Below are 11,327 nucleotides of genomic sequence, written 5' to 3' on the forward strand. Positions count from 1 at the left end.
AGGTTGTATCAAAAGCCACATACAGGCATTTAGTTCCTCGTGGGAGAGTCATTGCTCTCCCAGAAGATAGCAGGAGTATACAGACATTCAGGATTTTTCTTCCAGAGTAAAAATGACTGCTCTGAGAGAAAAATAACCTGGGAACAACCACTGTTAAATCGCTCTCACTAGAGTTTCTCCTGAGACAGAGAGAATGTCTGTACAACTTTACCCTTCTGAGAAAAGTCACAGCACAATCCTTTAGCATCCCAGGGTGCTCTGCTCCTTCCCCGCCCCTTCCCCATAAGATATGTGTCACTTGGGATGTAGTGTACTCCAGTCAAACAGGAAGCAGAACACTCCCCCTTCACCATCCCCACATTGTGCTACAGGGAGATGCAGGCTGCCCCTGAGTGGTCTGAGTCAGCCAATCAGGGCTGCCCTGTGCACTGCTGCCATCTGTCACCAGACAGACTGATGGAGCCTGCAGAGCATGCTAAGATGTGTGCACAGGAACCCACTGGCTGTGCAGCATCAGCACTGCAAACTCTTGACTTTTCAGGGACTCTGCATTTGAACATCTGTTCAGGTGTCTCACAGTAAGTTTTCCTACCAGAAGAACAAACCCAGGAGAATTCTCCCAGGTCATTTGAATGTGTGCATGCAGCCGAAGTATATCCTTCCCAGTGTAGGGCCTCATGCCTTCTTGTCTGTGCATGGCCTTATCACTAGCTGTTGGCTGCCACCTGATTTTAAAATCTTCCCCACAGATGTTTCTTTTTCTCCTATATCCTGAAGCATCTCTGGGTGTTGGCAATGAGCAGCATTCATTTGAATGATCCATGTTACATGGGGCATAGCCAAGACATGTTGCAGTTACTAGATGGAGTGGTGGGGTTAATATGGAGCAGAATGGTCACTGCCCTGAAGAGTTCCACTGAACTCCTTGAGAACTGCTTCTACATTGGAACCAACTACAATCATGCTGGCAACATCTTGTTCCTGGCTTGGCAAAGGTTAACCATGGGATTTTTGCACATTTTTTAAAAATTTACCTGGTTGAGTAGCTTATTAAACAAGTGAATACACATTAAAACATTTGTACAGAGATGCTGTCAAAGCAGATTGGGTGTGGGTCTCACTGCTGACCTTTGTGCAGTCACACCATTCCTTCTATTTCTTTCCCACAAATGAGGCTTTCAAGAGCCCAGTACCCCGCACATTGACTTCAAGTGATTTGCATCCAGTTAACTTAACTTTCCATCATCACTACCAGCACCTGTAAAGAGCCCAACAACATCAAGGAGGCAGTGTTCATTCATCATAGAATGAAGACAGCCATTTGTGTTTCCAACTTCCCAGGACTGTATGGCCTTAGAAAGATGTAAAATATATAAATTGTTGTTAAATCCCTGAAATAATTATGTCTGTTTGCTTTCAACTTTCTTGTATGTGGAGGGGATAACCAACTGAGGCAAGCCTATCTTAGATCAAAACCATGGGGTCTAATTCTCCATCACCCTGTACTACAGGATAAAGCAAAGGAGGAAAAAGCCACAACCAGCATGAGCACTTTGCTCCCAGATCCATAGGCTATTATAGAGGCAAAGGATATAATTTATATCACTGACTTGCAAGCCACTGGGGGCAGTCCAGCCCCTCACACACTACTGACAGACCCCTGTATTGCAGCACAGTTGCAATGGCTCCCATGAACCTGTTTGTCAGGGAATAAAAACATGTTAGCCAGCCTCCATTCTTGGTTAGATTGCCCTTCTCCACATCCTTCCCACCATGAAATACCTCTGGTAGTGGGGCTTCCTTTAGTATTTCAGGGGAACAAGGTTGTAGCCTTCTCTGCTCTCAAGGATATTCCCTAAAGTACAGCCTGTTTGTGCTAGCACAAACCAATGACCCACCTCCACTTTTTCCCTGTCAGATGCCCAGCCAAGCAAAGCAAATACGCAGGGGGCTGGATGGCACTCTCGCATACATATGTAACAACGTCAGAAGGCTCACTAATCTGCACACTTATGATAAGTACCAACATGCTCCATTGTAAAAGTCTTTTGCATAATGCATGCGCACCCCTGACTGCTACATTAATCTCTCCATTTGCCCCGCTCTTGAGTGACTAATATTTCTGCTACCTAATTAAAACATAAAAGGATTGAATATAACCGCTCTGACAGAGCCATGGATACTGTTTGGTTTCAAAAATGCAATCCAATGAAAGCCTGAGAGGACAGGCTTAGAGCACTTTGCCCTTTTCTCTTGGTTGTCAGTTCATTTATGGACACACTGTATGCAGTTTCAAATCCAAACAATTCAGCCTCTCATTAGTGCCATTGCCTAGGAGATCACAGGACACATCTTTCCCTGCTCAGTGAGAGCTGATGAATCTCTGCCTCTCACCTAAGTTTCTCACTCTGCAAAGTTTCTACAGGGGAAACTTTGAAAAGGCAACACTGAGCATCTGAGACAGGCTCACACTAGATTATTTGGATCCATGTTTCAAACGCCCTGAAGTCTATTAATATTTGTAGCCAGTTGTTTGGTTTAGACATTTCTGAAGACAGGGGCCAGGTCTCTACTACAGGAGTGCTGCTGCTGATTTAACTATAATGATGGCACTAGGATGGTCAGGGCCTTTGTGTAGACACAACTTTACTGGCAGAAGGGGCTTTTCTGTTGCCAGAATTATACCAGATCCCCTGAACAGCAAAAGCTTCTTCCTGTCAGCAGAACCACACACCAGGCGTTGGCCAATAGAGCTATATTTGTGTGATGTTTCACATCCTGAGCTAACATCGCTTTGCTGGTAGAACTTCTTAGCTCAAGTGCGTTGGATTTACAAAACACTGAAGAATCTGGGGAATACCAGGAGTACCTTACTCGGTTAGAAATAGCAAGGCACATCTACACAAGATGTTTACTGTGGAGTAGACTAATTAGCTCTGCAGTGAAGTCTCAGCATCTACATTGTGCAGGGCTATTAGGCTGGAGTAAAGTAATAAGCTCTGCAGCAGGGTAGTACTTGTGAATACAAGTACTATCCTGCTGAGAAGGTTTTACTTTGCAGCACCGCACATGTAGATGCTGACCGAGCTGGCTGGGGCACAAGGGTGTTTCAGCGTGGGGGCTGCCTGCATTCAATAAGCATGAATTTTCATAGTAATCCCTGGGGCATTTACTAATTTGCAGCAATTTGTCTAGCAGCAGGGACACATAAAGGAAACTTGTTTGTATTTGTGTGTTGTTCATCATTGTTGGCAGCCCCTTGATAGGAGAATGACAGGCTTCCAGTAAATAGGGAAATCATCATTTTGATGCACTTTTATGGAGTGAAGATCCCCGGGATTGTAAATGGCAAAATTTGCTTTTCCGTTATGGTGGTGCACTCCATTTGAATTCAGTGAGAATATAACAGTGGCCCTGGCCCTGGCCCTGGCCCTAAAGTTGACTAACTTAGCTGAAAAATGCACATGAAGGCTGCTGCCCCTACCAATCATAAGCCTGGTCCCTTAAACGGCACTAAAAAATTATAAGACTTTACAGTTAATTTTTGGGGTTCTTTTTATTTGCTTTCAGATTCTGAAACTTTGGGGACCGCTTTGTAAAGGTGTTTTCTGGAATGACAAAAGCTCTAAACGTAGTAATAGTAGGCATCTGTCTCTCGCAAGACAATAGAATTATGCCAAGTGAGACATCAGCTCACTGAATGTAATTCTCACTCAAAAGATAAAGCAAAGCTAGATCCACTTTTCCAGAGTACAAAAGCCTGAGCAGTGAATATGAAGACACTGAGCTGCCCGCACTCCAGTGTCCCCCTCTCAGTTTTGCAGGTTTGATCCAAAGGAAAGGCAGGTACCAGTATGTTTGACTCTAAACATAGTTTTTTGAGAAAGGGAAACCAGAAATTCTCATGTAATCCCAAAGTGATAGGAGCTGGGACTTTAAGAAACAGTCATCCCAAGTATTGTGGGAGCTGGATATGCAGACCACCAAGATACACAGATCACAGGCAGTACAGCAGAGCAAGCATAGTTGTAGAGGGCGAATCCAGAATCTATGGACACAGCATGATTTAAAATCATAAACCTATGTAGCTTCCTTCTTTCTTATTATATGTAGTAATAATCATCAGAAGGTAGCCAGTGCTTGGTGTGATTTTTTTTTTTTTTTTAAGAGTCGCTTTAAATTGACCAACATAGTATTGTGGCTGCCATTACCAATATCACTGTCAGTGGGCATATCCACACTTTCGTTAATGTGCTGTAGTTACTGTGCATTAAGTTTAGTACTTGTATAACAAAATACTAAATCAATGTACTGTAACCAGTGCTACTGTACAGTAGCATCACCGCACACCTTTTTAGTGATGCTACTGAGCTGTAGTCTAATGCTACTGCACAGTAGCGTATTAGCACTGTTTTTGATGTAACATGCTACTGAGCAGTAGTATTAGGTTACTTCATATTTAGCGTCTTGTGTAGATGTGCCCGTTATCTGATGAAGTAAGCCTTCTGCTGATAAAAACTTATGCTATATATCTCTGATGTATTTAGTCTGTACAGTGCAAATCTACCCTGCCTTCCTCCTGACTTCAGACTAACATGGCTAGCTATCTTGCTCTGCCGTTATCTAGCCAACCTAAGGAGTCCAAGCCATGAAAGGGTATTCTTAAATATACTTGAATATGATTCCTGATCATTTCTCTATAGGAAATATAGTAAAAGGCTTTGACAGTATTGCAGTTATCTGGTAAGGGCTTATGTTCTTCTGTAAAATAAGAGCTGTTTTCCTAAGTGAAATAGCAGTCTACCCAGGGGCAAAGACTGCTCTCAGTTCCGTATAGAAATGATGTTGTTACCTGGAGAAGAGCAAAGTTGTTTGAGGTTTTCAGCAGCATGACCAAGAGCAGAACTGGATGTATGTCTGCGAAACACAAAGCATGGTAGACAGCTCTAGCTCTTGTAATTGCTACTGCAGATTTAAAGCTGATTCAGCTTGAAATGTCTGGCTGTGGAGTCCTTGGTGAGCATTAGAATGTAAGCCCGTTCTTTGGTGGCTTGAACTGCTAGCTGGGGGTCCATCACTAGTTATCTCCACAGCTAGTGGGCCTGTCAGCTGTGTCGAGTGAGTGAAGAGTAGAGACAGGGTTTTTTTCTCTATATTTAAATGTGGAAGTGAAAATAAATCCAATCTGAGAGAAACATCTCAATCTGAAGTCACTGGATTATTTAAAGAGAGACTTCCATTAACATTGGATTAAAATATTTAATCTGCTTGTCCTTAAAATAGGATCCATCACATTCTCATCCTGCTCATCCATGAAGCTGGTTGTGCTGAAACAAGTGTTGCTGTCATCATGGCTCATCTCTTCTTTATTCAGTCTTTTAGTTATGTCTGAATGCCAAATTAGTGTCACTATAGCCATTCTGTGGTGTATGATCTCATGCCATGGCCTCCTCACATGTTCAAGAAGGAGCATGAATCTCTGCACTGATTACAAAGTGGATATTGATAAATACAGGATTTTTTTCCTGATTCTTGGTATAAACTGGAGCAGACCTGAGTCACAAAGTTCAGATCCTATGTCTGAATCTAAATGTGAACTTTCTCAAAGGTTGAAGTGGTTCAGATCTAGTTCTATAGAGGTATCCTTTAGCTACCAAACTCCACACTTGAAAAAGTTGGGTTGGATGCATTGTTCTAGCTTCAGACCAGATATGTCCCTTCATAATGTTCAGACTCTCTTCTAGAATGCCAAACGGTTGCATAGAAATCATCACTGTGCAGTCTACTGAAAGATAAACTCTGAGATGAGATGCGTGCTGATGACTGGATGGAGTTTGTTAGCAGAAACTGACTTCCTCTGAAGGTCACTAGAACTGTGGTTTTCCAGTGTCATATGTACAAGTTAAAAAATTTACCCAAAGAATCTTAGATGCAAATCTGAACAGTTGTAGCCAAAACATGTGCAGCAGGATCTTGTCCCTACAAGTTGCCTCCAGGCCATGTGCATTCATTGCTATGTCAGTCCTCACACAGTGAGATTTTTCCCCACAGTTGTGGTAGGTCTACTCCTACACAGACTATGAAGGAGGACTTGGGAAGTGGGAATGAGTTGGGAGTAGTCAACCTGGACATAATTTAGCAATCCTTTCATTTCTTTTGTGTGCTTATCTTTGGCTCTACATTCTTGCAGCAGAAAGAAAGGTTGGTATTATGGAGAATGCCTTCCTTCTGTTCATTCCCTTGGAGTAATTATCAGATATTAACCAAGTCTTTCCTAGAAGTATTCATATCTTCATGAGCATTGAGATCAAGTCCACATAATTCATCTTGTCTATGCTATAATTAGGATTTTAATCCAGACCTCCGTGATGAAGAAATGAATATATTGTCCTATGTTTTCCTGAACTTGCTGCTGAACGGCAGCCAGATACTTCAACTTTATTTTTCCTTCCAGCCACCGCCCTCTGGGAGACAGTCTCCAACAAAAAATGTGGTGAATGGAAGCCCTTCCAAGTGCCCAAGGTTTGTTAAAATCAAGAACTGGGAGTCGGGTTCAGTGCTTCATGATACTTTGCATCTAAAAACAGCAATGGTGAGTAGGAATAAATGTTTTAACCAACAGTTTCTGAGCTTGGTGTACCACAGGGCTGATAAACAGGGAGGAAGGATAACTTCAGCTTATCTTGCCTGCTCCAATAGTATTTTGAATGAGTTGATCTAATTGGCTTGACTAGAGTGCATCAGATTGGATTAGTAAAGTTCTACTGGACCTCTGCATGCTGTTGGAGTAAGTGGGTGAAGACTGATTAAAATGCATTCAAATTGCATATCCATCTTCCAATTTAGAGATTCTATGACTGCACCAATAGCAGTGAAGAGCATGGCATGGCTGGTTTGAGTCGCAGATTTCTAGGTTGTCGGATACAGATTTTGGAGGGGAAGGTTTTGGAGAGGGCTCCCCCTTTAGTGTAGGATCATCAATGTAGGACAGCTACAGAGTAGTAAGGGGGAAGATATAACATAGGGCCTGGATTTGAGACGTTACAGAGGTGGAAGGTCTGTTGCTTTATAGCAGTTCCCAGTGCCCGGAGGTAAGGCAGATGCTGAAATGGAAGGAATTGTCTAATGCTGGCAGGAAGTTGGTTCCTCTGAGGACAGTATAGAAACCATCTTTGGAGACATAAAGGAGAGTGTAGAGCTCTACAGCAGGTTTTGGTAAGACTTCTATAGACCCCAGTAGTCCCTGACAGAAGGGTAGGTCAGGGAGCATAAGATACACCCCTGACTCATATGCTGAGGTCAGGGTCCTATCCTAATAAATAAGTATGAAAATAAAAATATTAGAAATATTGTCAAGGATGCCCAAGCTGAGACGTCCCCTGTTTAGTGCAGCTGATCTCCACCCACTGGCCAAGTCAGGGTAGCCACTGGTGCCTTGAGTAACTTAAGGTCCATATTTCACCCTTCTGTCTCTTCAGGCCACTGCGTGTACAGAGCAGGTCTGCATGGGCTCAATAATGACACCTTCCCAGCATATCCGGAAGCAGGAAGATACCAGGACAAAAGAGGAGCTGCTTCTCTTGGCTAAGGATTTCATTGATCAATACTATTCCTCCATAAAGAGGCAAGTATTGGAAAGTTTTTTAATTTAACATGTGCAGTGCAATAAAATTTCATATTTCCTCTGGTCAAAACATGGTGCAATCTTGTATGCACAAGTGAATTTTGCTGCATGGAGATAAGCAAGAAACAGCATACCACTAGCTCTATATGTCATAGCTGAATGTGTACCCTGTGGCTAGTCCATTTTTAATCTGCTGGCTTCACAAGAATACAAGGAGCTACGGACCCCACTAATAGTGTTGCTCTGTGTTAGAAGTCCCTGGGGCTCTAGCATCCTGCATCTGTCCTCTGTGACTGTGGTTAGCTGGGGATGCAAGCGGGGTCACACACACAAGACTATGATGTATAGTGCTCTGTCTCAGTGTTAGAATACCCTCGTGCAGTTATGGGGATTCCCTTCCATGGTATTCCCTCCAATAGTGTGGCACATAGCACTTGTTCTGTGTCTCAGTGGAAACTGCTGACTCCCCAGTTCAAGATCATTTCCATCTTATTCCAAAGAGGTACTTGTTGGGATGTGTGTGTGTATGCATGCATGCACGTGCACGTGTGCACAACCTTATGTACAAGTGGAATCCAGAAAGATCCACTCTCTAGTGAACTGGAATTGGTGATTGCCACTTACTTCTTTCCTCCTGCTTTCAGGTTTGGCTCCAAGGCTCACATGGAAAGACTGGAGGAAGTGACCAAGGAGATTGAAGCCACAGAAACCTATCAGCTGCGGGACACAGAGCTGATCTATGGAGCAAAGCATGCCTGGCGGAATGCATCACGCTGTGTGGGCAGGATTCAGTGGTCCAAGCTGCAGGTTAGCATGTTCTTCTATGGCTAGAAACAACAAGTTGCCCTTAAAAGGACACCCTGTTGGTGAGCCTAGGAGACACTTTGGAAGAGGCAAACTTTTTCTCATGGTGCTATGAACATATTGCATACTGCTCTGGGCAGCAAATGCAAAGAGCGTACCAGACTTTCACAGGGATTTGTTCTGATGACCCTGAGCTGGAGAGATGTGTGTCTGGTAAAAGGCTGCCTGAACTGTAGAGGAGATGCCTTCATTTGCAACACAGCAAGTTAGAGACAATACTATTGTACTGCGCAATGTTTTGGGTTTGGGACTCTGAATGCCATGTGGTACTTACCCAGAACTGTGGCTGTGCCTTGGATGAAGGGCATGGGACTCCTTTCAGTAGTCATAGCACAGTGAAATGTTCTCTACTGATTCCTGAGCCTGAGAACATCAAATCAGCATCAATATTGTGAAAGTGGATTGTGGGCAAATTAATCTCTGGTGAAGTAAACACACACACACATGCCAGGGATAAATTTGGCCTGATACGCTTTTGCCTGAAGGTTGAGGGCATTGCTTGAATTAATTGTCTCCTGTGCATTTTGGTTGTAGCTGCTGTCTAAAGCTTTGCAGCAGCTCATAGACTAGATAAAACTGTCATACTGAACCTTGGTCTGATCTGGAGATAGGAAATCAAGTCTCTCGCCTGCACTGGGAAGCTTGGATATATTGGTTTTTTTTATCTTAAATGTTTGATGGAAGAGTAAATGTGCCAGGCTACAAAAATGAAAGCACTGGCTAGTAGACCAAGCTCTGAAAATGAACCCCAGTTCTAGATTCCCCAGTGACACAGCCCCTCACTTTCCTGGCTTATGTCACTTCCTTTTCAGCCCCGGGTCTCACTTTAGGAGAGACTAATGGCAGTAGCAAAGCTGGTGGTAACTTTTGGTGGTGGACCTGCCCATTGCTGGGCAGCCTGGACAAGGTGCTAGAAGCAATAGAAAGTTGAAAACACTGAACTACTTTCAGTCTTGGCCTCTGCAGGATTTGACATGGCTCCCCAGAGCAGAAAGGGCTTGATGTATTAGGTCCTCCCATACTACAGGAGCAGGGACGGACACTAAATAGGTACCTAGCTATGGATAAGTAGATCCCTTAGCCCCAGAAAGTGCTTTCCATTGTGCTGTGTTTGTAGTTCTGAGCCCTGGCATAGAGGATACATGTGCTCATCTGAGAATGAGAGAGTTCTGCAGCTCCTCCCTTTCAACTCTTTCAGGTGTTTGATGCCCGAGACTGTACCACAGCCCATGGGATGTTCAATTACATGTGCAACCACATCAAATATGCCACCAACAAAGGGAACCTCAGGTGAGACGCACAGCGGACTGGGGAGGGGAGCCAAGATCCAAATTGGAAGGAACTGTCAATGCCATCATCTATGCCATGTTTGTCTTTTTAGCTTGGAGCAAGAGAAATACTCCCTGCCTGCCAGCAACTCCAGTCTCATGCCATGGGAACCTTTTGTCCTCCTTCTGAGAAGGAATCTGGATTCCAGGCCCCTTAATGCTAGTTCTGTGTGTTTCTGCTGCAGTCCTAATCCCTACTTTTGGATGATCTTGCCCTTCCTTTCAGTAGTCATAGCACAGTGAAATGTTCTTTACTGATTCCTGAGCCTGAGAACATCAAATCAGTATTGTGAAAGTGGATTGTGATCCACCAGCCCAAGCATGGCAACTGGGTTTCTTGCTGGCTGTGGGATCTTGTGCAGCAGGTTTTACAATGAGTCAGTCTCTCCAAACTGAAGAACTTTCCTCTGCAGAATATGGCCAGTTCATTAGCTCCCTTTGATAAAACATACTTGTGAATAACCCGTGCCTACAAATGAATGCCCTCTTGGGCCAGTGCCTTTCTTGGCTTTGCAGATATAAGAAGTTAAATTCTTCTACCTATCTGAGTAGAGGGGCCCAGAAGCAAAATGATTAAGGTGTTTCTCTATGGCCTCATCCATGAGTGCAAGCCAAACTCTGGACTTATGCCAAAGACCATTCCTTGGTTGGCCCAGCTGTTAACTGGGTATCTGGAGGTTTGGGCTAAGAGTAAGAGGTGGCTGGATGCTCATCACTCCTTTGTATGCTGTTGACTACAGAAGCTAGCATGCTTTAAGTGCACTAGTTTAATTGACCTTCATGCTGTTACTTTTGTGCAAGCTAAAGGTGTTGCCCCTCAACTACTCTCCATCTAAGGGTAGCCCCAGTGGCAGCCAGGGTACAGGCATTGACTTCTGTAAACATTCAAACCTATGAATATGTTTAAAAAATGCTCTTGACAATGAGTCCAAAGGATCAGTACTATAAGAAAACCTTGTGCTTACAATGGGCAAGGGAGAAGAATGTTGTTAACTCCTATTTTATGGATGAGAACCCTGACACTGAAAAGTTAAGTACTGCTCGACCTGGTACTGACTACGGGGGATGACCTAATCAGCGACCTAGTGATCGATGGGAAGCTGAGTGACAGCGACCACGAGCTGATCACCTTCACCATCCGCCATAAAGCTGGCAAGTGAGTCAGCAACACAGAAGTCCTTGACTTCAGGAAAGCCGACTTTGACAAGCTCAGGAGGCTTGTCAGTGAGGCCCTAAGGAACCATGACCCCAGGGGGAGGGGACTTCAAGAAGAGTGGTTGCTCCTCAAGGGAGCGATCCTCAATGCACAAACTAATTCGATTCTATCTCAGAGGAAAGGCAGCAAGAGGGCATAGCAGCCCCCCTGGCTCTCCAGGGATCTAGCAGACCTCCTGAGACTAAAAAGAAAGACCTATAAAGGATGGAGGATGGGAGTCACCTCCAAGGAGGATTATTCTGCACTGGTCTGGTCTTGCAGGGAACAAACCAGGAAAGCCAAGGCTGCAACTGAA

At 44.0% G+C, this 11,327-nt stretch overlaps 1 protein-coding gene across 5 annotated transcripts in view; it reads left to right on the forward strand.

The window, feature by feature from the left end:
- Positions 1-11,327, forward strand: part of NOS1 (nitric oxide synthase 1) — a 200,099-nt gene that overhangs the window by 146,454 nt on the left and 42,318 nt on the right. For all 5 annotated transcript variants that reach the window (XM_019506669.1, XM_019506671.1, XM_019506668.1 and 2 more), the window contains 4 exons: positions 6,455-6,592; positions 7,479-7,624; positions 8,269-8,431; positions 9,687-9,778. In XM_019506669.1, coding sequence (XP_019362214.1) covers positions 6,455-6,592; positions 7,479-7,624; positions 8,269-8,431; positions 9,687-9,778 — 539 coding nt within the window. The remainder of the gene's footprint in view (positions 1-6,454; positions 6,593-7,478; positions 7,625-8,268; positions 8,432-9,686; positions 9,779-11,327) is intronic.

This window comes from Gavialis gangeticus, unplaced genomic scaffold (assembly GCF_001723915.1).
Source record: "Gavialis gangeticus isolate Ggan-Ray unplaced genomic scaffold, GavGan_comp1, whole genome shotgun sequence".
Lineage (NCBI taxonomy): Eukaryota > Metazoa > Chordata > Crocodylia > Gavialidae > Gavialis > Gavialis gangeticus.